This window comes from Ranitomeya variabilis, chromosome 6, assembly GCF_051348905.1.
Source record: "Ranitomeya variabilis isolate aRanVar5 chromosome 6, aRanVar5.hap1, whole genome shotgun sequence".
Lineage (NCBI taxonomy): Eukaryota > Metazoa > Chordata > Amphibia > Anura > Dendrobatidae > Ranitomeya > Ranitomeya variabilis.
In genome coordinates, this window is record NC_135237.1 from 127,178,680 (window position 1) to 127,204,657 (window position 25,978).

The window sequence follows — 25,978 nt, forward strand, 5'->3', positions numbered from 1 at the left end:
TTACATCTTTGCCTTTGAGGCAAACGTACTAATAATTTCATTGAGATTAGCATAATAAAAAGAACCATCCCAGCTGTATACTGCAATGAGGTTTTTACTCAAAGAGAATGAGGTATTTACCTGCAGATATAGTGTTAATTTGCATAGTGAGCAGTGACTGTAACAGCCCCCTGCACCGCCCTGATGACTGGAAGAGAGCGGCTGAAGCGAGAATAAAAATGAATTTTCTTCCTTCAGCCACTGCATCAGTAAAGCAGCCAGACATGATGTGCAGGCTTTTTTGCTACAGATTACCACTATATCTGTAGTTAAATAGCGTTTTTGGAGGTGACTAGTTACTTTTTAAGAAAAATTTTTCATTCTAAGCTTTTCCAAAATTGCTAGATACAAACCCATTGTAGGATAACTTTTTGAAATAATTAATTTGAGTGCTACTGTCTTCTTAAGGGGTAATCTAGGCATATTATACTGATGACCTATTCACAGGACAGGTAATCAATACCAGAACGGCTGGGGGGTCTGACACCCGCCAGGCCCACCAATGAGCTGTTATTAACAAAGGCCGGATGTAAATATTGAATGGAGCTGAACAGCACAGCCAAAAACTGTAGCTCAGCGTCACCTCTCGTAAATAGTGAGCGGCCAGAACACACTGACCTCTTCGGCTCCATTCATTGTTTACATCCGGACACTGCCATAGCTAGTGACAGCAGATCGATGGGGGTGCCGGACCCCCACTGATCTGATTGATGACGTGTCCAAACGATAGGTCATCAATATTATATGCCCGGACAATCCCTGACAAAGCATTCAACTATGCAGCTTTAGGCGGTCGCGTGCTGTAAAGTGCTACATGCCCTGCTCTGAGCACCCAGGGAACACATTGGCGCTTTTTACAGACTAAATTAGAAGGTAATAACACCGTGCATGTTAGTTATGTCACTTTAAGATTAGTGCTGCTTTCAATCTCACACTTCCAAAATATTCTCGAATATTGAGTATTTGTAAGGATCATGCATACTTTTCAAGGGTGTGATTGGCTTAACCATCTTTCAGTCTGGACATGGCATTGAAATTATTTTGTCTTGTTTGCTATCTTTGTTACTGTCTAATAAAGCTAATACTGGGAAACCTTCAAGAAGCTTCATTTATCCATTTTTGTTTTATGCTGTTTGCGTTCATGTAAACTGCGTTTTGTTTTTTATTTTAGCTTTTTTTTTTCTGTTTTATTTTTGTTTCTCAAAATAAGAAAGCTGCACAGAAAATAGAATCGGCCTTTGAATTGAATCGCAGTCCTTCAATTAGTGCTGGATCCAGTAAATGAAGGGCTGCTTGTTGGGCGAGTCCAGTGCAGAAGTCACTGGCTTAACTTAATATGCTCATATCCTGTTATGTGATTGTTTGAAGGGGGTAAATGTGTGGCTCGGATTTCCTTGCAGGAATGTTTTCTGTGTGATCCAGGAAGAGGACGTGGTAAATCTCAGGTCTTATCACCTTGGGCTCTGCACAAGGCATTTGTTTCTCACATGTTCCTAAGTCAGCAGTGCGCTCACAAAACAATTTATTTATTAGGTGCCAACATACGCCACAGCAGAGCATTGTGGGGGCACCGGACAAGCATGTGGGATGTATAAATGTACAATGTGGAGTTGTGTGGGGTGGACCAAAAAATCCTTCACATCGAAGTCACATTTAATATGTTAGTGGAAGCGTAGTCATGTACATAGGTTTAGTGGTGAGTAATCCTCCAGAACATATGTTACTGTCTCGGCTCGCTGGAGGACCTCTGAAATGTTCCGTTTACTTTGGCAAGGGAGGCCGCTCAGTTTGGTTACTCGTCAGCTTCCTGCAGACCACAGATTGACACTAGATTTCGTTAGTGAGGAGTCGCTAAATGAAATGATCAGGGAATTTGTTGCTGGATTATTTTATTTTTTTATACTCCTGCCTTAAATGTATGTTTGTGAGACACCATAAATCTACTTGGGAATCAATGACGTAAAGAATCCTGAGTTCTGCTGGTCGTTTTTCTCTGGATCATGACATACATCAGGGGTGCGCAAGCTTTTATTGAGAGGACCACATTGAAGATTTGCAGTACCCTGGTCCAACTTCTTCATCAGCAGTCAATGGCCGCTGGACCGGAGCCCCGGGAACCTTCTCCTACCGGTCACCACTTATGATTAGTAGGCGCAGAATGACATCATGCCTGCTCCACAATGTAATGACATCGTCCCCGGCCTACTAACCAGAGGAGGTGCTGAGAATGTCAGCTGATAGGAGGAGGTTCTTGTAGCTTTGTTCTGGTGGCCACAGATTACCAAAGTGGAAAATGGACCATGGTTCTGTGAATTTTTTTTAGCTCAATTTTAGTAATAAATCAGTGGTGTTAGCATGAGACGATTCTCTTATGAAAAGCGTATATCTAAAATAATGTCTGATTGGTGTGGGTCCCATTTTTAGGACTTCCATCTATTGAGACAGTGCTGATCATCTTCTCCCCGATTCAGTACTCTCGAAAGGAGAACAAGCACATTTCTCTGCCATTGTCATCGGTGTTGTGATAACAGCTTGAAAGAAAAGACGATTCATGGTTCTGTGCTTCTCTTACCGAGATTAAGATGAAAGATCCCTGATTCAGTAATATAAAGAATCAATTGTTATTCCACAACGCGTTTCCATGCTGGACTGGCTTTTTTCTCAAATGTAAAAACCAACTGTACCAGCATTTCTCAAGCCCCATAAACTACAACGCACAGAGTTCCAAACGGGTTATGGCAGAGATGTCACACTCAAATACACGAGAGAGACAAAATTAAAAAGCTTGGACAACGTCGTCGGCCAACCTTGATATTTATAGAAGCAATGCAATTGTAGAAATTTCCCTTATCAAATCTAACGATGCACCTCTTCATCAGGTCCAGATGTTTACCATGGTACCCTGAGGTCATGTGGTGATAAGCTGGGTCTCACAGGCACAGTTACTGAGTCATGGACAGTCTCAAGTAGTGCAGTGTATGAGACCAGTGATCAAACTGAAAATTATACGTCACACAATGGGACCAAGTTGAAAAGTGAAAAAATTAACATAAAAAATGTAAAAAAAAAAAAAAAAAAGCGGACACGCATCACTAAAATACATTACGCCACAGAAAACGCACCGTTTGCGATAGAACAAAAATAAACAAAAAAAGTACACATAATTGGTACCCGCTCGATAAAACTGGCCCGTTATTTATTTCATATGGCAAACACCGTAAAAAAAATAGTAACTAAAGATACCGGCTTTTTTTTTTTTTATTTTCATCATACTGACTCAAAAAAGGATCAAAGTCGTATGTAAAAAAAAAATAAAAAAAAAAATGTATAAATGAAAACTCCAAACCCTCCCAGCAAAAACAGGCCCTATAAAAGCTCATTCGGCAAAAAAAAAAAAAAAGTTTCAGCTCTCAGAATATGGCCATGCAAAAACAAGTTCATTTTTATAAATTATTGTTTTTAGTGTGTATTTAAAAAAAAAATAAAAAATAGCAAAACATAAAAATAACCCTCATCTGGTATCGCTATAATCGCACCGACCAGGAGAATAAATCCGCTTTATCACTTATACCGCATGGTGAACCGCACACAAATAAGTGTAAATTCCGTTTAGATTTCTGTGTAAATTCCCAAAACCTGCGATTCAGACAAACCCTCTGATAGACCACTAACTTATGAGGCAGATGGAGTCACTTTAACCTCTTCAAGACAGAGCCCTTTTTCATTTTTGCATTTGTTTTTCGCTCCCCTTCTTCCCAGAGCCATAACTTTTTAATTTTTCCATCAATATGGCCATGTGAGGGCTTGTTTTTTGTGGTACAAGTTGTACTTGCCATTGGTTTTACCATATTGTGTACTCAAAAACAGGAAAAAAAAGGTGTGGTGAAATTGCAAAAAAAAGTGCAATTCCACAATTGTTTTTTTTTTTTTTAATTTTTTACCATGTTCACCAAATGCTAAAACTGACCTGCCATTATGATTCTCCAGGTCATTAAGAGTTCATAGAGACCAAACATGTCTAGGTTATTTTTTCATCTAAGTGGCGAAAAAAAAATCCAAAGTTTGTTTAAAAAAAAAAAAAGCGTCATTTTCCGAGACCCGTAGCGTCTCCATTTTTTGTGATCTCATGTTGGGTGAGCGCTTATTTTTTGTGTGCCGAGCTGACGTTTTTAATACCATTTTGGTGCAGATACAATCTTTTGATCGCCCGTTATCGCATTTTAATGCAATGTTGTGGCGACCAAAAAACTGTAATTGTGGCATTTTCACTTTTTTTTTTCTCATTAAGCCGTTTAGCGATCGGGTTAATTTTTTTTTATATATTGATTGGGCGATTCTGAATGCGGCAACACCAAATATGTGTATGTTTGAGGGGTTTTTTTTATTCTTTTATTTTGTATGGGGCGAAAGGGGGGTGATTTAAACTTTTTTATATTAGGAGCTGCCATAACCCAATCGGCTCTGCTACATATAGGCGATGATCAGATCACCTGTAGCAGAATTGCTGACTTGATATGAGCCCCGACCACCGGGTGGTGCTCATAGCAAGCTGGCAATGACAACCATAGAGGTCTGAAGGAGACCACTGGTTGTCATGCCAACCCATCGGTGACCCGCGATCATGTGACGGGGGGTCACGATGGGCGGATTTCCATCGTGATTGCCGGAAGCGCATGTAAAATGCAGCTGTCAGCGTTTGACAGCAGCATTTAACGGGTTAACAGCCGCAGGTAGATCGTGATTCCGCCCGCGGCTGTTCCGGACACGTCAGCTGTTCAAAACAGCTTACATGTGCAGGTAAAGCGCCGGAGCCACCATCAAAGGGGAAGACACAACATGCGCCGTACCAGTACGGTGCATGTCCTGAAGGGGTTAAACTAGTCTTGTGTTCCGATGGTGTCCCGACATTTTTGGCGCCTTTTTAGCGCATAATTGTGGACGACCACAGATCAGTGAATGCCTAAAAAGATGGATACCACCGGTGCAAACGCCAAAAGGACTCCAAAATGTCTCCATCTGCCTCATTATGCTGGGTGGTTATGTTGGGACTTTAGTCTGAATCACATATTTGTGTTATTTACATGGAAACCCTGACGTAAGTGCTCAGCGTAGAACACAAGAATGTGATCCAGCTTTATTCTGGAAGTGATAAAAAAAATATTATGTACCCCAAAATGTTAAAAATAAAAACCCCATTTAGGTCTGTCATCTGTCACTGTAAATATTGGGGTTCCCACATAACTGCTAGAACAAAGACTCTGGAAAAGCGACACGGCACCCACTGCTTCAAATAAAATCCGGTGAATTCTGTGCTCTCAAATCCAAATGCTCCTCCTTCTGAGCCCCTCTGTACCTAAAGCCACAGTTAGGGGCCACATGTTTGGCATTATTGTAGTGGGGAGAGAGCACTTAACAATTTACGGGGTGCTTGTCACCAGAAGCACAAGCTGGGCGCAATGTATGGGGGTGCTACAATATATGGGAGCCCTACACTGTATGGAGGCACAATGTATGGGCACTAAAGTGGTAGATTTGTAATGCTTCAAAAAAATAAATAAATAAAGCACTGCGTGGTTGTTACAAAATAGCCACTACAGCCATAGATTAATTCATTTGAGAAGTGCAATTTCTACAATCGGGTCACTTTTGACTCGCAGAACCTTTGGTAAGTTTGTGCCACTACATAGAAAATCATATCTGGTATGAAACGACAGTGCTGCAGTGTAAAGTATTAGGAGAAACCAAACTGCAGCTGATTATGAATAAACAGGAGATTGCTTTCTGACTTCTGCAGACTCCAGTTACCCTGTATAGCTAACCTGTAGGATTTTTGATATGCAATTGAGGCTGAAGAGCTATTGTAGATCTGCTGCCTCTGTCACTCCAGCTCTAGTCCCTTCACTGCGCTGCCGGCTACTGCTTGACTGAGAGCCTATATGCTGGGTAACTTCAAGCTATGCCGAGTCAAGCAGTAGTCGGCACTGGGCAGAGACTAGAGCTGGAGTGACAGAGGCTTCAGATCTGCAATATCTCTTCAGCCTCATTTGCATATCAATTAGATTTCTCAACGTAAGAACAGACCAGCCATGTAAAGGTATTGCTGAACCTGTCTTTGAAAGAGCTACATGTTCATATAAATAGTTTTGGTGAAATCCGGCTGACAATTCCCTCGATCATGTGTCTTACATGCTTGAACAATAATTTCTCAACTTTTTGGTGGAATCTGAATGTTTTGTTTTAATGCTTAATGTAGTTTCTTTACCGTGTCCCCTTCTCCCTCCACAGGTGTTCTGTCCTTGCCTGTAGTGCCTACGTTGCTTTGGCTCTAGGTGATAATCTTATGGCCCTAAACCATGCAGAAAAACTCCTCCAGCAGCCCAGACTCTCTGGATCTTTGAAGTAAGTTATTTTCCTACGATCCCGAGAGAATATATTTCACACTTGACTTTCCTAATAGGCCAACGTTCTCACATATTTGTACATGTGGCTACCATTTCTGATAGAGAACATTGGGTTTCTGGCTATAATCTTTTACTAAACTAAATAGCGTAAACCTTTGTGAAGAACAAGTACAGTGGGTACGGAAAGTATACAGACCCGATTAAACTTTTCACTCTTTGCTTTATTGCAGCCATTTGGTAAATTCAAAAAAGTTAATTTTTTTCTCATTAATGTACACTGCACCCCATCTTGGCTGAAAAAAAACAAACAGAAATGTAGAAATGTTTACAAACTTATTAAAGAAAAACTGAAATATCTCATGGTCATAAGTTTTAAAACCCTTTGCTCAGTATTGAGTAGAAGCACCTTTTGAGTTAGTACAGCCATGAGTCTTCTTGGGAATGATGCAACAAGTTTTTCACACCTGGATTTGGGGATCCTCTGCCATTTGTCTTGCAGATCCCCTCCAGTTCCGTCCTGTTGGATGGTGAATGTTGGTGGACAGACATTTTCAGGTCTCTCCAGAGATGCTCAATTGTGTTTAGGTCAGGGCTGTGGCTGGGCCAGTCAAAAATCGTCACAGAGCAATAGAACTGGAAATTATGGAAAAAAGGAAGCAAACTCCGACTTCGTCTTGGAGGCTAAATACATTCCTATTAAAAAAACAGAGAATATTTAACTAGGGAAGCTACACAATCTTTTTACATCAACGATAATTGAGCAGTTTCTGATGAAACTCTTTGGTCTGCCCACAAAGCATATATGAGGGGGATATGCATAAAATTATCATCTAGGGAAAAAAGGATCAGAGAAGAAAATGTAAAAACCCTTCTGGTGCAAATAGCTAACTTGGAAAGTCAACAAAAAGAGAATAGACATCCCATAATAGGAAATAAACCTTTGGAGGCTAGGAACAAGCTTAGGAAACTATTATTATTTAAATATGAGAAAAAATCTAAAGAGAATTAAAGCTAATTTCTATGCGCTAGGCGACCGAGCAGGTGCTTTACTAGCATGCAGAATAAAAAAAATAACAGCTAAAAGTAGGATAGAACACTTAATCGATTTAAGAGGCAGAAAGATGTGTGACCCCAATAAGATCGCCAACTGCTTTGTGGAAGAATTGTCAGAGTTGTTCTGAAGCCACTCCTTTGTTATTTTAGCTGTGTGCTTAAGGTACCTTCACACTAAGCGACGCTGCAGCGATATCGACAACGATGCCGATCGCTGCAGCGTCGCTGTGTGGTCGCTGGAGAGCTGTCACACAGACCGCTCTCCAGCGACCAACAATGCCGAAGTCCCCGGGTAACCAGAGTAAACATCGGGTTACTAAGCGCAGGGCCGCGCTTAGTAACCCGATGTTTACCCTGGTTACCAGTGTTAAATGTAAAAAAACAAACACTACATACTTACATGCGCGTCCCCCGGCGTCCGCTTCCCAGCACTGTGTGAGCGCCGGCCCTAACAGCAGAGCGGTGACGTCACCGCTGTGCTTTGCTTTCCAGCCGGCACTGACACACTCAGTGCAGGAAGCTCTGAGCAGCAGCGCGGACGCCGGGGGACGTGACAGACATCAGAGGGTGAGTATGTACTGTTTTTTTTTTTTTACTTTTACAATGGTAACCAGGGTAAATATCGGGTTACTAAGCGCTGCCCTGCGCTTAGTAACCCGATATTTACCCTGGTTACCATTGTAAAACATCGCTGGCATTGTTGCTTTTGCTGTCAAACACGACGATACACGCCGATCTGACGATCAAATAAAGTTCTGAACTTTCAGCAAAGACCAGCGATATCACAGCAGGATCCAGATCGCTGCTGCGTGTCAAACACAACGATATCGCTATCCAGGATGCTGCAACGTCACGGATCGCTATCGTTATCGTTGTAAAGTCGCTTAGTGTGAAGGTACCTTTAGAGTCTGTCTTGTTGGAAGGTGAACCTTCGGCTAAGTCTGAGGTCCAGAGCACTCTGGAAGAGGTTTTCATCCAGGATATCTCTGTAATTGGCCACATTCATGTTTCCTTCAATGACAACCAGTCTTCTTGTCCCTGCAGCTGAAAAACACCCCCATAGCAGGATGCTGCCACCACCATGTTTCACTGTTGGGATTGTATTGGGCAGGTGATGAGCAGTGCCTAGTTTTCTCCACACATACCGCTTAGCATTATCGCCAAAAGGTCTATCTTCGTCTCATCAGACCAGAGAATCTTATTTCTCGTAGTCTGGGAGTCCCTAGCAAACTCTATGCTGCCTTTCATATGTCTTGCACTGAGGAGAGGCTTCCGGCAGGCTACTCTGCCATAAAGGCCTGACTGGTGGAAAGCTGCAGTGATGGTTGACTTTGTGGAACTTTCTCCCATCTCCCTACTGTATCTCTGGAGCTTAGCCACAGTGATCCTGGGGTTCTTCTTTACCTCTCTCACCAAGGCTCTTCTCCCACGATTGCTCAGTTTGGCTGGACGGCCAGGTTTAGGAAGACTTCTGGTGGTCCCAAACTTCTGCCATTTAAGGATTATGGAGGCCACTGTGCTCTTAGGAACGTTGAGTACCTTAGAAGTTCTGTTGTAACCTTGGCCAGATCTGTGCCTTGCCACAATTCTGTCTCTGAGCTCCTTGGCCAGATCTGTTTACCTCATGATTCTCATTTGGTCTAACATGCCCTGTGAGCTGAGAGGTCACAAGTTTCTACATTTCTTTTTTTTTCAGTCAAGATGGGGTGCAGAGTGAACAATAATGTGAAAAAAATGAACTTTTTTGAATTTACCAAATGGCTGCAATGAAACAGAGTGAAAAATTTAAAGGGGTCTGAATACTTTCCGTACCCACTGTTTGTCCAACCTTATTCCACATTTTATGCCTATCCGTTGAACCGTCTCTAGCCCCCCGCCTGCGATGTAGTAATTGAATATGAAGGAGACCTATTTTCGGATGGAGGTTGGATGACCGGTTCCCACAAATGTGATTTGGAGGTTTGCTAGAGTTGATGAGGACGGACAAACCTAAAGCTGTATTTGGCTAGAGTGTCTACCGTATTTTCTATTTTGTTTGTTGACCAAGAAATTGACTTTACCCTGCATGTAAGGTGTTATAGTGAGGGGAAAAAAGACCTTTGTTGTCGGACTGTCGTCTTGCAATCACAATATCGTATTCACATTTTAAAACCGAGAGAAAATGCAGTGATTATATCATAATTATAGGAGGTCTTTTCTCCACCCGACAAACAGTAGCACATGTTACGCTGCTTTGATTTTCCCTCCCAGCCGCCTGTGTGATTTTAACACCCCGACTGAAACAAATGTAATCATGTTCTGGCTCAAAATTTTCTTCTAGACACTTTTCATTTATTTTGAAAGGGAACTGTGTTTGAGGCCAGTCTTGTGTTGCCATTTTTCTTTATGCTCTGTTTATTTTCTGTGCAGGTCAATTTAGTCTCAAGTAGTGGAAGTGTTATTCTAGTAGGGCAGTACAGGGTAGAGAGCCTGTTACTGAAAGAGTTAAAGAAATGGAGGCGGTGGGAGTGTGGAGGGCTGGCAGAGTGACCCTTAAGTGTGAAGTGGTGAACCATAACTGGTAATTTCCTCACTTGGTTTTATGACTGTCCCACAGTGACAGCTTTGTTAGCAAATGATTGTTTTGCTTCAGCTTAAAGGACGGAGATTGTGAAATCTGTGCATTATGGTAATAATTGCCCCTGTGAATGGCCATGGCCGCACTAGTCTTGGCTTTGACAAATTGCTTTGGATAAATGTTGTATTTTGGCATTTTTCTTCCATGGATTTTGCGCAGGAAAGTTTCTAACCCCGTTTACAGCGAGAAAAGGACTTCACCAGCAGAAAAGAAATTCTGTTGCTCTGCAGTTTAAGGTCCCTAAAGTCATTTGGGGACTGGTCCTGCGCACCTATCTAAAGTACCGTATTTTTTGGCATATAAGACGCACCGTCCTATAAGACGCACCCCAAATTTGGGGTGAAAAATGCAGAAAAAAAGATTTTTTATAAGATGGGGGTCCGTCTTATTGTCCGAATTTAAGATCTCTTACCTGAGGGCAGGCAGTGGCAGAGCAGGGTCACAGGAGGCATGGTGGTGGCAGAGGTGAGGTGATGCTGAGGTGCGGTGGGTGGAACGGCGTGCACCTGAGCAGGGTCCCATCCTGCTTAGGTGGGCGACGCCATGGCCTGGTGGCTATGGGGAGGTTGCTGTGGCGGTGGCAGACGTGCGGTCACTTCCTCAGGTGGCAGCGGCCAGGGTCCCTTCCACATTTGAGGTGACGCCACAGCAGTAGTGAAGGAGAGCAGCAGAGCTCTGGGTGGTTTTCCTGGTGGCGGCGGGCTTACCGGCATTGTGGCGGCGACAGAGGTGCGGGCATGATGTGGCATGGTGAGCTGTATGGCGTGAGCAGGTCCCATCCATATTTGAGGTGAATCCGCGGCCCGGTATTGATGGCGAGCAGCAGCGCTGGTGAGTTACGGTATTTTCCGGTGGCGGCGGCCATCTTACTGAGGCCGCGCGTGCGCAGATTCACTACTCTGCGTCCCAGGGCTTCAGGAAAATGGCCACCGCCACGGGCTCTTTTCAATGCACCATGTATTCTGAAACTGGACATATGGTACTGTGCAAAAGTTTTAGGCAGGTGTGGGAAAATGCTGGAAAGTTAAAATGCTTTCAAAAAAGTAGTATTGGTTTATTTTTATAAATTGACAAGATGCAAAGCGAATGAACAAAAGAGAAATCTAAATCAAATCAATATTTGGTGTGACCACCTCTTACTTTACAATACAAAAGCATCAATACTTGTAGGCACACTTGCACACCATTTTTGAAGGAACTCCGCAGGGAGAATGTTACAAACATATTGAAGAACTGACCACAGATCTGTGGAAGGAAGCTGGTGCAAATCCTTCTGTCTCTTCATGTAATCCCAGACAGACTTGATGTTGAGATCAGGGCTCAGCGGGGGATATTTCATCACTTCCAGGACTCATTGTTCTTCTTTACGCTGAAGTTGTTGAGGACGTCGGTTGTGTGTTTGGGGTTATTGTCTTTCTGCAGAATAAATTTGAAGCCAATCAGAAGCCTCCCTAATGGTATTACATGATGGATAAGTATCTGCCTCTATTTCTCAGCATCCAGGACACCATTAATCCTGACCAAATCCCCTACTTCATGTGCTGAAATGCAGTTTCAAAATTGCAAGGAACCTCCACCATGCTTCACTGTTGCTTGCAGACACTTATTATTGTACTGCTTTACAGCCTTCAAACAATCCATCCTGTGTTGTAGCCAAATACTTTGCATCTGACTCATCAGTCCAGAATAGGGCTTTTTGGCTGTAATTCTTTCATGGCCATCATTTCTGGCCAGTCTTCTCTGATTAGTAGATAGAGGTATATCTGGATCCCACTGGTTGCTGCCATTTAAGAACTGCTGGACATCTTCTGATTTCAAAGGTAATTAAGCAGGGCTGTGGAGTTGGTAAGCCAAACCAAAGACTCCTCAATTTCACTGCCCCACTACAGAGCATGTACCTAAAGTGCAGCACAGATTCATCTCCACAGCACTGGTCACCACTGAGCATGTGTGTAAAGCGCAGCACAGATTCATCTCCACAGCACTGGTCACTACTGAGCATGTACGTAAAGTGCAGCACAAATTCATCTCTACAGCACTGCCTCACTACTGAGCATGTACATAAAGTTCAGCACAGATTCATCTCCACAGCACTGGTCACCACTGAGCATGTGCATAAAGCGCAGCACAGATTCATCTCCACAGCACTGGTCACTACTGAGCATGTGCATAAAGTGCAGCACAGATTCATCTCCACAGCACTGGTCACTACTGAGCATGTGCATAAAGTGCAGCACAAATTCATCTCTACAGCACTGCCTCACTACTGAGCATGTGCATAAAGTGCAGCATAGATTCATCTCCACAGCACTGCCTCACTACTGAGCATATGCATAAAGTGCAGCACAGATTCATCTCCACAGCACTGGTCACTACTGAGCATGTGCATAAAGTGCCGCACAGATTCATCTCCACAGCACTGGTCACTACTGAGCATGTACATAAAGTGCAGCATAGATTCATCTCAACTAAAAGCCCACATCCTTAGATCAGGAACAGAACAGACATTTATTGGACATTTCATAACTTTCCCAAATTTATGGCACAATCTGCATTGTACTACTGTACCAATTTATTATATATTTTAGGAGTCGGTCCATTTTATAACAACTCTGACTCCGCCAAAATGGCCACCGACTGACTCCACAGCCCTGGAAGTAAGCATGATGTGTCACATCATTGGCACAAAATTTCTTTGGCCAACCAATGTCTGTGGTTCTCGATGCTGCCCATTTCTTGGTGCATCTTCAAAACAGCTTAAACAGCACATCTTGAAACCTCATCCTGCGCAGAAAACTGCCTTGTCGCTTATCGCTGTATTGGTTTTGCCATGGTGTATGATCTGTGATATGAAATAGTCTTGCACAACCTCACAGGTGTAGCGCAGAATTTGGCTTTTCTCAGCCAGTTTTAAACCTAATACACAATTATTTGTTAATGACTATGAGCGAACGTGCTATGATAACGTGTTATTCGAGCATCTGGGAGTGCTCGTATATTATGTTCGAGTCCCTGCGGCTGCATGATTTGCAGGTGTTAGACAGCCTGAACACATGCGAGGATTGCGTAACAAACAGGCAACCCTCACATGTTCAGGCTGTGTAAGGGCCCCTTCACACTGGTCGATTCTGCTACGATTACGACGCATTTGCGTCATATTCGACATCGCAGTACGAGCTCGTAGCCAGCGGTCACACTCTACGATGTTAACGCTTTTTCTGACGTAGTTGCGATGTGAACGTCACGCGTCGCAATCGTACGCTACCCTTCACACCGCCATAGTCCTACGACTCCGAGCGTGACGTATTACCAGCATGGGCGTGCTAAAACGTCACGCCCAATCAGGAGACAGGTATGCGGAAGCCCAACCCACGTAGTCGCATTACGAGCTCGTATGACCGCCGTCACATACTACGATTTCGACCGCCACAGCGAGACATTTACGACGAAAGAAAGTTCTGCTCTTTCTTTCACATCGTACGATGCTGGGCTGCGTCGCAAATCGTAACGCCATGTCACACTTTGCAACCTCGGAACGAGGACGGATAAACGTCACAAATCGAACGCTCATTCAGACTTTGATTGCACAGTGTGAAGGGGCCCTAACAGCAACAAGTCATGCAGCTGCAGGGACTCGAACATAATGTACGAGCACTCCCAGATGCTTGGATAACACCCAAGCGTGCTCGGATGAGACGTTATCAGAGCTCGTTTCCTCATCAGTATTAATGGCTGTTTCAACCTAAATATGGAAATTGTGATCATTATCGCCACTTTGGTTTGGTTATTCATTCACCTTCCTGTAATCCTACAAAATCTTGGAATTTGTGTAAGTGTACCTAAAAGAATTGCTGCTGTTTTTATGGCAAAGGAGAGTCACGTCAATTATTGATTTTGATTTCTCTTCTGTTCGTTTACATTGCATTGTGTCAATTGATAAAACTATTAGCACTTGTCTATTTGAGATTACGCTTACTTTGCAGCATTTTTCCACCCCAGCCTAACTTTTGCATAATACTGTATTGTGTCATTTGACCTCCAGACATGTTTCCTTGGGGTAATAATCAGGAACTAATAGTCATCAATTAAAGTCCTGTTTTAAATGGGCGTTTACATTATGCAGCGATGTATGTGGCCATGTCATTAAATTAGGAATAGAAGCTTGCAGATATATTTTAAACAGAATTGAGTTAAAAATATTAAATTAGAAATGTCGATCACAAGAGATGAAGAGATTGAGTATTTATGGAAAAGACTGTAGTAACCTTTCCAGTGTAATGTGAAATTAGAGAATAGAAGAATCTTCAGCTGTTACATCAAACATATTCTTACGTCCTAACCAGAAGCTATATGGCGTATGAACTTCTGAATGGACAGCTTCCTGAGCATGGAGACACATACCCAGCCCAACTGAGAGTGCTTACAAAAAGCCAAGAAGGCCTCTCTGCTGTAGTGGCAGCGCCATGAATTTGGCTGAGGCAAAGGGGGAGAAAAGAGTAAATCCATGAGACATTCCAAAATACTTTCAAGTAGAATCATGGAATGGTAGAATTGAAGGGACCTCCAGGGTCATCGTGTCCAACTCCCTGCTCAACGCAGGACTCTGTAAGCCAAGGCCTGCGCCATAGCCCTACCAATCCTAATTTGTTGGGCAAGAGACCTTTTTGACTTGGCATATATTTACATTTTATCTTCTTCCTCATGAAAATAAACAATTACAACTATTATTAAAATTACAGTAACATAAACAAGTTAATTTATTAAATGTCCTCATATACAGATAGTTTCCAACAAGGACATTAATGAAATAATAAGTGCAATAAAATGTTATTTCTCTGACCCCTGTGACACTAAAGGAGTTAAGTCACCACGTTGGTTATATTTGGCATTCGTACAATATGGGTGTAAATTTCTGTGACCAGTTTCTGGGCCCTGACTTGTCTTTGTTTTCGCCGTTTCTTGCCAGGTTCTTGGGGCACTTGTATGCTGCCGAAGCACTTATCTCACTGGACAGGATCTCGGATGCCATCACTCACTTGAACCCAGAAAACGTCACAGATGTGTCCCTTGGGGTTTCATCCCATGAACAGGAGCAAGGTTAATGAAACCACACTTGACTAAAATCCTCTTTTATGTGCTGCTCTGATGGAAGCAGTAATGCACACATGTGCTCACACACACATTTCCAGCCCCACTGCTTCATAATTTATTGGCCCAGTATGTTCAGACAGTCCGTGAATACTTAATGCAGTGACTCATTTATTTGTAGCCTAACCTTTCCAATGCTTCTGCTCGTTATGTGCTCTGCTAGGAGAAGACTGCAGACTAATTAGCCCTGTTTTTGCACGACACAATCATAATGTACAGTATCCTAGTGTACTCCGAGGGTGGGCTACCGGAGGGGTTGCTTCCTTGGTACATGGTTATAATCTGCTCAACATCAACAATGAGAGATTTTTAGTTTAATTTATGGTTATCCAAATCTTAGCTGTTAGCTCTTTTGATGAAACTAGCAAATATAATGAAATAGAAATCTAATAAAGCAATGTAAGAGTTCGGAGAATAGGTAAAAAAGGCATTTCCGTCTCTCTTAACCTCACGGCTCTTGAGTTTTAATACAACCAGGAGTTTTTATGTTCTTTATTTGCATGGGTATGACATCTTTTTCTCCGCTCTAATAAACACGAATGGGTTTAATTGGCTTTCTATGAAATTTACCCCGGAAAGAATGCATGCTTCATCATATACGGGAATTGGTGTGAGTGAATTCTCCATTCAACTGCATCAAATGTTGTATATTAGTGCTATATAAGTAGTGGTAACAAAATCATACAAGTAATTGTCAAAAAAAAGGTCCCAGGCAAGCATGCTAGAAGTGAAAGAAAATAACAACCTTTAAAGGGGTTATCTGGGACTTTAATATTGATGACCTATCCTCAGGATAGATCGTCAATATGTGATCTGTGGGGGTGCAAGAAGCGGCACCTACCAGCTGTATTACATGTTCATGAACAACTGTCTGCTTCCTCTCATACTACCATTGGTTATTCACGTCTTTGTGCACACTTGGATATTGGTGGAAACTACAGATTGATCTGGATACTGGTGTGAATTACTCCAGGTGTTTGGGGAAATTACTCTGTTTTTGGGAATATCAGTGTGAATTATTTATTATTGGATAAATAAAAAATAGATGTTAAACTTTTTTTCCCCTTCTTCTTTGCATGTATATCAGTAAAGGGTAACACTTTTTGTGCCATAGAAAATAACTGGTTACTAGTAGTTTGATTCCTTCCAAATATTAAAGGGTATCGTGTTAATAATCTATCCTTAGGAGAGGTAATCAGATCACTATGGGTCTAACTCCCAGCCCTGCTACCGATCAGGTGTGTACAGCGCAGAACTGCACTGCTCCGTCACACGCCACAATGGGCGCTACTGGTTACTTCGGTTCAGCTCCTTTATATTTGGGGAGGAACTGGACTGCCGAACCCAACAGCAGCCACTAAGCAGTGGGATGTAATGGTGCTGATCTTCTCCTTACACCATGTATCCAGCCAGTGCTGAGCGGGTAATGCTGATCGGAGAAGGCCTTCAGGCCAACAATATCATGGAGAAAATTTTTTTTTAACAATTGTTTATAATGCATGACTTATTGTTTTCTAATTAAATTTTGTCACTAACCCTATTTTTATTTATTTTTTTTGTCTGACCTCATATTTTTTTTTTCTATTTTTGCAGCCTCTGATAAAGGAGATAATGAACCTATGGAATCTGGTAATCCATTTTGGTCAAGCATATGAAATAAAAAAAAAAAAAAAAAAAGATTGGCACCAGTATACAGTGTTTATAAGATTTAGTTATTATTTATTTATTAATACATTGGAAAAATTCAGTTCACCGTGAAAGCCGTAAAAAGGCCTCAAACTTATAACTACAATGGAATGACCCTTGTATAAGGCCAAGATCTTCCACATGGACGTGGTCAAATACAATAAATTGAGACTGGACGGAGTAATAATTACCCAAATTTGAAACTATATCGTTGCAAAAAATGTTAGAGAACCTGTCACCAGGACAAAAGTGGTCAGGATTGGCTTTTTTTTCCCTTAAATCGGCCATACAGTTCTACAGATATGGGCCTTTTTATTTAGTGCTAATTGTTATGATCTTTACCAAGGGACGTGGCTCACAGGATTCTCTGGGGGGGTCTTTAGGCTGCTTTGCATAATTACCTTGTGAGCAACGCCCTCTTGATAAAATAAATAAATGTAGCACTAAAAAAACAAAATTCCATCTCTCTAATATCGCTACGATCATGTGACGGATTTACAGAAAACATAAATCCTAATACTCCAGGGAGCTGCGGGAATAAAATAAGTGAAAACTGGCCCCGCTTGACCTGGGGACTTGTCCTCTTTTCCTCTTTTAAATAAAAATAACTAGTTGTAAAAAAAAACAAAAAACTGGTGCGATGTAAAGTTATTATATGCAAACCCCTTCACGACCTTGCCCTTTTCCGTTTTTGCGTTCTCGTTTTTCACTCCCCTCCTTCCCAGAGCCATAACTTTTTTTATTTTTCCGTCAATATGACCATGTGAGGGCTTGTTTTTTGCAGGACGAGTTGTACTTTTGAACGACATCATTGGTTTTAGCATGTCGTGTACTAGAAAATGGGGAAAAAAATTCCAAGTGCGGTGAAATTGCAAAAAAAAGTGCAATCCCACAATTGTTTTTTGTTTGGCTTTTTTGCTAGGTTCACTAAATGCTAAAACTGACCTGCCATTCTGATTCTCCAGGTCATTACGAGTTCATAGACACCAAACATGTCTAGGTCATGTTTTATCTAAATGGTAAAAATAAATTCCAAACTTTGCTTAAAAAATGAAAAAATTAATGAAATGAAAAAAAAAATGCGCAATTTTCCGATACCCGTAGCGTCACCATTTTTCGTGATCTGGGGTCAAGTGAGGGCTTATTTTTTGCATGCCGAGCTGGCGTTTTTAATTTTACCATTTTGGTGCAGATACGATCTTTTGATCGCCCGTTATTGCATTTTAATGCAATGTCGCGGCGAGCAAAAAATGTAATTCCGGAGTTTCAAATTTTTTTTCTCGCTACGCTGTTTAGCGATCAGGTTAATCCTTTTTTTTTTATTGATCGGGTGATTCTGAACGTGGCGATACCAAATATATGTAGGTTTGATTTTATATTTTCTTTTTAATTTTGAATGGGGCTAAAGGGGGGTGATTTTAAACTTTTATATTTTTTTCATGGTTTTTTTTGCCATGCTTCAATAGCCTCCATGGGAGGCTAGAAGCTGGCACAACTCGATCGGCTCTGCTACAACTCAGCGATCATCAGATCGCTGCTATGTAGCTTAATAACAGGCTTGCTATGAGCGCCGACCACAGGATGGCACTCACAGCAATCCGGCATCAGTAACCATAGAGGTCTCAAGGACCTCTATCATTACTATGCAGACGCATCGCTGACCCCCAATCATGTGACAGGGGTCAGCAATGCGCTCATTTCCGGCCCGATGGCCAAAAGCGTCGGTTAAATACCGCTGTCAGCATTTGACAGCGGCATTTAACTAGTTAATAGCAGCGGGTGAATCGCAATTTCACCCGCCGCTATTGCGGGCACATGTCAGCTGTTCAAAACAGCTGACATGTCCTGGCTTTGAGGTGGGCTCAGCGCCGGAGCCCACACCAAAGCGGGGGATCCGACCTCCGCAGTAATAGTACGGCGGAGGTCATGAAGGGGTTAAAAGCCAAGAAGCCGTCATACAGACCGTTACACTTGTATCATTATGATTGTACTAGCAAACAAATATTGTGAATGGCATAATATTTAGAAATGTAAAACTGGTGGAATTTCTGGTTTCAGTTCCCATCTCCAGTCATCAATAGTATTAAAAATTGTGATTGTGCAATTACAAGCTATACTGCAGAAAGCAGCTCTCCTAACGCTAACGTGCTTTTGGAATGGAAATAATTGCAATAACAATTCCATAACTAGGCCGCCCCCTTTAAAGAGAACCTGTCGACGAACTTGTGCTGCCCAAGTAACGAGCAGCGTGATGCTGAGCCTGGATGCATGATGCAGAGAAAACTTAGTGTAACCCCATCACGACATCCGCTGAACACATGTATACATATACCCGGCAGATCATGGTTGTGTATTACAGCCAGGACCTGCCTTTAACAATTGTGGATGAGCGGAGCTCCACCAACGATTGCTAACCTGTTTAAATGCCGCTGTCAAACTCTGAGCAGCAAAATTTAACATGTGCCGCCATGGGGGAGCATCATTCAATGAGCCCATCGGCGCACCCGTGATGTGATCCAAAGTCACCGAAGCCATTCTGAAGGTGTGTTTACCCTGCCTGATGCACAGTGCTAAACAGCCAACCGGCAACAAGCCATCCTGCCCTGCTCCAGATGCCCCCAATGACCTTTAATAGATCGTTCACTGTGCAAAGGCTGCCATAAGTCACATTACCACAGGATGATGGACTGCAAACCAAAAGATCATTCCACCTGACAAACAAGCATCTTGTGGATTTGTGGGATGATGGGCAGCCTGTTTACACTTGGCAAACAGTTGTTTGTGCTGTTTAAATGGACCACTAGTCACGTTCTCAAGGCCACAGTTTTGTCAAGTTGTGAAAGGTCTTTTTTATTCTTTAATTGATGATCTTATTGATTTCAGTGAGAGAAAACACTTCTGTATATCATAGTGTTTTTTTTTGTTTTGTTTTTTTTTTGGGGGGGAGGGGTCTCCAGCGTGTTTTATATTTTTTTCTTCTTCTTTAGTATGGAAAAAGAAGCAAGTTGTCAACTCTTAAGGGTATGTGTCCACGGGCCGGATTACATCCGGATTAGCTGCGGATTGAACGCTGCATACAACCCGTAGCGTCCAGATGTTACAGCATAGTGGAGGGGATTTTATGAAATCCCGTCTCCACTATGCGTGGGAAGACGCATCCAGCGGCCCTGCGTTTACGGACATGAACACGTCCGGAATCACCGCACGTACAGAAGGGAGCGGTTCTTTGGGCGGAGTGAGGTTTCCGCTCCGTCCAAAGCTCCGTGAATCCGGACAGTGGACACGTACCCTTAGGCTAGGTTCACATTGCGTTAGTGGGTGATCGCTAACGGACAGCGTTGCACAGCAAAAATGTCGCAATTAACGCCGTGCAACGGGTCCGTTAGCGCACCCATTGACAGCAATGTTGTTTCAGCCTGAAGCGCATCGCTGGCGCGTGCCTTTTTCGGCTCGCGCTAGCGATGTGCCGTCCTTTTGTGGCGCGCCTCGGACGCTGCTTGCAGCGTCCGCGGCGCGCCCGAGGTCCGTTCCCCACTCTCGCAGATCTGGGATCTGCGAGAGCGGGGACGTTAGCGCGACCCCTAAACGCGGCCCCTACAAATACATTGCGTTGGCGCAATCCGCTAGCGCTAAACGGATTGCCCTAACGCAATGTGAACCTAGCCTTAGATGTTTCTGCCTGGAAATAAAACGCTCCAAAGTATCACTGAATTAACAAAAAAATGCCCCATGCACAGGAACAGTGTCAAAAATCACACCAACATTTTTTTTATTATTATTAACATGGATTTTTCAGCCAGAAAAAATCCATGTTAAAAAAAAAAAAAAAAAGTGTGAATGTACCCTTAACCTGAATTTGGAAGATCTGCTTATACCCGCACCCATGTTGCTGTCCATACTTATTTCTGACCAATCGCGTAAGGAATAATTAAATATTACGGACCGTCGATAATAGTTGTTAACCTTTGTTCTTTGCTGATCACTATACTGTATTTCATTGTTATAGTGGGAAAGCAGACGCCTCAGTGCTACCCCAGTTCAGTCACCTCGGCTAGGACCATGATGCTTTTTAACCTCGGGAGTGCGTACTGTTTAAGGAGTGAATATGATAAAGCAAGAAAATGTCTTCACCAGGTAAGCACATTACCGGATGTCTCATCTCACTGCTCAGACACTACTGGAAATGCAGACGTTGCCAATATCCACTGTACAATGTGAGATCTTCATACATACTAGTTTCCTTTTTTCTTTCGAGATTTGAATAAAGCGAGTGGATAGACACAAACATTTGCAGACGTCTGAATAGGCAGATTACTACAGATCGTGAAGGCCACTTGCATCACTCCAGGAGATAATAGTCCTGTTATGTTTGCATTGGTAATAGGAATTCCCATAGATATGAAGGTGTTTTTTTTTGTTTTTTTTTCAGAATGGCTTTCTCTTCATTTGCGCAATAGGGAATATAGGGAGCAATGGTCCCCTGCTTGGACCTCCCCTTCCACTTCGGGGACTCTGATCATGTAGTACGTGGTAATTGGTCTGTATCATGTAGTACGTGGTAACTGGTCTGTATCATGTCACTTGTGTGACATTCTACTCCAGGCAGCTTTCATGTAATCGGTTTTCATGGGGTTGTAAAGTCGGAGGCCAATTACGGCCCTCAAACACATGAGACTTATGTCGGCCAAATCTGCTGATATAGACGTGCTCGGATGACAGTCCATTGTGTATGAGGGCCTCCTGAACTTTCGCCGGCAGATATATTGGGAAGCTGGCTGCATTTACCTATACATGAACTGTCATCCATCATGAATTCTTTCCAGTTACACACAGATGCTGCTTCCCTGAACCGTCTGATTTTACCTATGTGCCAGTCGTAAATAAATATTCACATAGCTTCTGTTGAAAAAACACTTGTGTTACTAGCGCCATGTAGTTCCCCACCAAATAATGTCCTGTGTTCAAACTTTTTTGGGAATCTGCCATTAGCACAGGGTACTCTGTTTGGCGCGGCGCCCTCTTGCAAGGTTTACTAAACATACTGCTTTAGGTTCTGCGGTGCTTCTTTCCAGCAGCCTCCATCTTATTGGCAGTATTGATTTTTTTTTCTCCCTTTACCTCCTAAATTCACCCATTCTCTTGTAATTAAGGTAACATACAGTGTGTGGCACTTTTTGTACTTGGGCAGAGTTATAGGTCGGCAGGAACAGATCCGTTTTTTAAGGGCATTGGATCCGGTGTGTACTCACTATCGCGCCTTGTAATTATACATGCAAATTAAAGAAGAGCGTTTCATTAAGGTCTTGATTTATTTGTCCTCCGTACACTGGTTTCTCTGTGGGATCAGTTGTTTTTCCTTTGCGTGTGTTATAATGGTAGCTGATTATTTCAGCCAGGGAGGGCTAAGTGCTCTGAAGGGGTAATGTAGACGGTATCTGATGGTGTTGAGCCCACAGGGAGTCGTCACAGCAATTAGAGCTAGAAGAAGTAGTATTAAATCTCAAGATGAGCCTGGCCCCGGATCATCTTTCAGCTGCACATTCAGAAGAATGTATCCAGAGATTAGCCTCTTACCGTCTAATAATTCATTGGGTAATTGCTTTGACTTTTATGTTCTTACCATTACTTGTTTTCCATTTTCAAGGCTGCATCCATGATCCATCCCAAGGAAATCCCACCAGAGGCAATACTTCTGGCAGTCTATCTAGAACTACAGAACGGTAATAATCCCCCTTTTGTGTGTGTTACATAGAGTAGTAATTCGGGAAATGTCTGATTGCAGTTCTGTGGTGGAATCAAGCAATCACAAAGGTACCAGCAGCAATAAGGCTATGTTCCCCCAAAACACAGCATTCCACTAGGCTAGCAAAGTGGATGAAATCTCATGCATATGTTGCTCGTTTTTTTTCCTTGCAGACTTGAAGCAGTTTCATATCTGTGCGTGTCAATTCCTTCAGCGTCTTTGCAGCAATTTTCACCCCTTTTAATGAATGGGGAAAATTGCATCAGAAAGGCACTGAATTTTTTCCTGCAAACACATCAGTATTTGCAGCAGATTTTGTTTTGCTGTAAAAGCGTACCGTGTGCGCATAGCCTAATAATGGGAGCCTCAGTCATGTACAGTTTGTATATATCGGGCGTTCAGGCTAGCACTGGAGCCACACTTAATTCCCTAGTAACATACATCAGCCATGTGTGCATCTAACAATCCATTTCACGTTTCTCCATTGAGTTTGGCCATATTCTCCGATTTCTATCTGTTGGAGTAGGATCCCAAACATGACACTTATTAGCACATCCCGCAGCTTTCACAGTTGGTAAATGTATGTCATTTCCCAGCAGTTCTACATACGCAGCAGCTCATGGTCTGTGCTTCTGGCTCTTCATGTCCCTTCATACATGAAGGGAAATTTCAGGTTGAGCAAATGAATATGACTTTGCACATAGTGAAGGCTATATACTTTTCCAATATACAATCTTGAGACCTCTGCTTCCTGCCATGCCAAATAAACCATTTTTTCTTTTTAGTTTTTTTTTATTTCCTGTGGGATATACATCTCCCCTGATCGTGTGATGATCACGTAGATGCTTTACTGTGCAAAGTAATAAGCTTTTGTGTTTCAGTCGTGCACAATCATTATATGACCAGGACAAAATTATTCCATTTATTGTTTGGAAGTAAACAATTTGGTTTCTTATTAAATGTCTGGAAGCAAAAATCAAGAAAAACTTAAAAAATTGATGCATATTAAAAGTCTAGTGGTTGGGCTGCATTCACTATGGTTCAAATACACAGCTTACCGGTAGAGATCCGATCCATGGCCCACGTCCGTGCTCTGTGGCTGTGGACATGAGCTCTACAAATTTCCTGGCTTGGGCGACATGTGATCTGTGCGGCACACAGTTGACAACTCACCAGCACCGCAAATCACAAGATGAGCCTGGGATCCCGTGAGATCTGGTAATTCACACAGCTCTTTTCCACTGCCAGAGATCACTGATCATTGACGCTACTAATGATTTTGTCATGTCATGATATTGACGACCTATCCTTAGTATCCTTCCTCCGGCACCCCCGTCGATCAGCAGTTACCAATTCCGTCTGTGGCCGTATGTAATAGACAAATGAAAAGTGCAGCAATTGGCTGAGATACCACTAAGTAAACCTAAAATAAGTCTATCTGGTACCCATGAGTACGACAAAAGCGCAATGGTTTGAAGGCATGCCGAGATAATGGCTCCTGCAGTGCATCACTGAAGAGGTTACCTTAGTTCATTCTCTCGCTTTACGGCAATGCTGCGTGGGAGTTTTCTCACACAGCGTTGCAGGCAAGAGAATTAACTTAAGTGACCTCTCTCCCGGCAACGGCAGAGGGATATACATCGCGGGATATTACCCCCTGCTGTCAGTTGTGGACAGCCCCTTTAAATATTTATTTTTTTAGGCTGCCGTATCATTAGCTTTCAATACTATTATGGGGCATTGTATAAGGCGTTGGAGCATGACACTTTTTCTGCTTTGGCATTAAAGTTACTAGCTATATAATTTTTGCAATTTTTGACTTTTAAGGTCACCCATAACTATATCTTCCTTGTAATTATTTGTACGGTCACATATGGCCTGTATGTATTTCTTTAGAGAGAGTGCAAAACCCTTGAGTATATAAACTTTGTAAACTGTAGATATACCTAAAGTTCTGACAGACTTCGATATACACCATGGATATAGCACAATTTAAGGTCAGTGAGGATCTGTGAAATGGAGCCCTTGCAGCACCTCAAACAAAGGGGCCATGGTTTTCTGTATCCAAACACCTTTGGAGTCTCTTGGACTTTTTGCGTTAGTCGAAATCCTAGATTTCTTGTGTCTGAAATCTCTGTAAATTTCCAAAACGGCTTCTGTGCTGAAACGTGTGCGGTGGTCCCTTTGTTTGAAGGTTATGTTGATATTCCAGCTAGCAGACCCTGACCCAAATGGACAGAAGATAAATTATTGGTGAATATTACCTTTAACCCCTTAGTGACATAGCTAAGTTTCACCTTAATGAACAGGCCAAATTTTTCACTTTGAGGTAACTCTGGAACACGTCAACAAATCCCAGTGATTCTGAGATAGCACAAAAAAACACTATATTTTACTTTGATAGTGATAAATTGTGGTCCATATGATTTGCGTATATTTATGAAAATATTGAATATTTGACAAAAAAATTTAAAAATGTTGCTATTTTCAAACTTTCAATTTTGATGCTTTTAAATCAGATTATACCACACAAAATAGTTAATAAATAACATTTCCCACATTTCTACTTTACATCAGGACAATTTTTGAATTTTTTTGTTTTGTTAGGAAGTTATAAGGGTTCAAAGTTGACCAGCGATTTCTCAATTTTCCAGCAAAATTTACAAAACCATTCTTTTTAGGGACCACATCACATTTGAAGTCACTTTGAGGGGTCTGAATGATAGAAAATAACCAAAAGTGACACCATTCTAAAAACTGCACTCCTCAAAACCACATTCAAGAAGTTTATTAACCCTTCAGGTGCTTCACAGGAATTAATAGACCGTGTAAGGAAAAAATTAATATTTAACTTTTTTTTTTTTACAAAAATGTTGCTTTAGCCCCAATTTTTTTTTTTTACTTTCACCAGGATAACAGGAGAAATTGCACAACAAATGTTGGGGTCCATTTTCTCCTGAGCATGCCAATACCCCATATGTAGGGGAAAACTACTGTTTAGACGCATGGTAGGACTTGGAAGGGAAGGAGCGCTATTTGACTTTTTGAACACAAAAATGGCTGGAATCAATAGCGACACCATGTTGCATTTGGAGAGCCCCAGATGTCCCTAAACAGTATAAACAACCCCCCCCCCACACACACACACACACACACACACACACACACACACACACACACACACACACACACACACACACACACACACACACACACACACGTGACAACATTTTGGAAACTACACTCCTCAAGGATTTTATACAGGGGTATAGAGAGGATTTTTACCCCAAA

The 25,978-nt window shown here is 42.3% G+C and overlaps 1 protein-coding gene across 4 annotated transcripts in view; it reads left to right on the forward strand.

Moving 5' to 3' along the window:
- The window catches only part of CNOT10 (CCR4-NOT transcription complex subunit 10), a 136,052-nt gene that overhangs the window by 106,051 nt on the left and 4,023 nt on the right, over positions 1 to 25,978 (forward strand). For all 4 annotated transcript variants that reach the window (XM_077268972.1, XM_077268974.1, XM_077268973.1 and 1 more), the window contains 5 exons: positions 6,325 to 6,438; positions 15,077 to 15,207; positions 16,852 to 16,887; positions 20,951 to 21,078; positions 22,589 to 22,664. In XM_077268972.1, coding sequence (XP_077125087.1) covers positions 6,325 to 6,438; positions 15,077 to 15,207; positions 16,852 to 16,887; positions 20,951 to 21,078; positions 22,589 to 22,664 — 485 coding nt within the window. The remainder of the gene's footprint in view (positions 1 to 6,324; positions 6,439 to 15,076; positions 15,208 to 16,851; positions 16,888 to 20,950; positions 21,079 to 22,588; positions 22,665 to 25,978) is intronic.